At 55.9% G+C, this 735-nt stretch overlaps 1 protein-coding gene across 1 annotated transcript in view; it reads right to left on the bottom strand.

Annotated features, from left to right (window-relative positions):
* Positions 1–735, bottom strand: part of TRIM9 (tripartite motif containing 9) — a 29,021-nt gene that overhangs the window by 6,407 nt on the left and 21,879 nt on the right. Inside the window, exon 9 of the mRNA XM_029963618.1 lies at positions 202–225. Coding sequence (XP_029819478.1) covers positions 202–225 — 24 coding nt within the window. The remainder of the gene's footprint in view (positions 1–201; positions 226–735) is intronic.

The raw sequence follows: 735 nt of genomic DNA on the forward strand, positions 1-735 counted from the left end.
GGTGGTTTTCTCCGGCAGTCACCGAAACGCGAAGTGACACATCCACAAAACAACTCTGACGGCTGCGGGAGGGAACACGGCTTGAAAAATAAAGCACTCTGGTGAGACTGATTCACTGGTTTATTGGAGTTCCACAGGACAGGTCACATGCAACGCGGGCGCCCCCGGGGCCGCCACCCGACACAGCCCCCCCGGCCGTACCTGCCACCATTTTTTTAATGTCAACTGTGGTCATTCCCAGGGAAAGGCATGCGGGAGAGAAAACAGCACGTCAGGTCGGGTGAGGGAAGGAAGGAGAAACCGCTCCTGCTTGTCTGTGTCTCCAGCCAGAGCAGGGAACTTTCAGGGTTTTGCATCAGGGAGGGGCGAGGCGGCACAGAGATGGGCTCGGGCTGCGAGCTGGGGCAGGGTGGTTGGCACGGTGATGAAGGAATCCCATGGGGATGGGGACTCCTTCTCCCAGGGGGATGAATGAGACTGACCCTGCAGGCAGTCTGAAGAGGACAGGCAAGCAGCAACCACCTTGTTTTAATTAGCTGCAGAGGGGCTAATTGCCTCACCAGCATTTGGCCCACGTTCAAGTGCCCTTAGTGAACGGGAATATGTATTGTTTTAGAGTTACTGAACCATGGAATGGTTTGGGATGGAAGGGACCTTAATGACCATCTAGTTCCAACCCCCCTGCCATGGGCAGGGACACCTTCCACTAGATCAGGTTGCTCCAAGCCCCATCCA

The sequence above is a fragment of the Manacus vitellinus genome, unplaced genomic scaffold, assembly GCF_001715985.3.
Source record: "Manacus vitellinus isolate BGI_N305 unplaced genomic scaffold, ASM171598v3 scaffold_103_pilon, whole genome shotgun sequence".
NCBI lineage: Eukaryota > Metazoa > Chordata > Aves > Passeriformes > Pipridae > Manacus > Manacus vitellinus.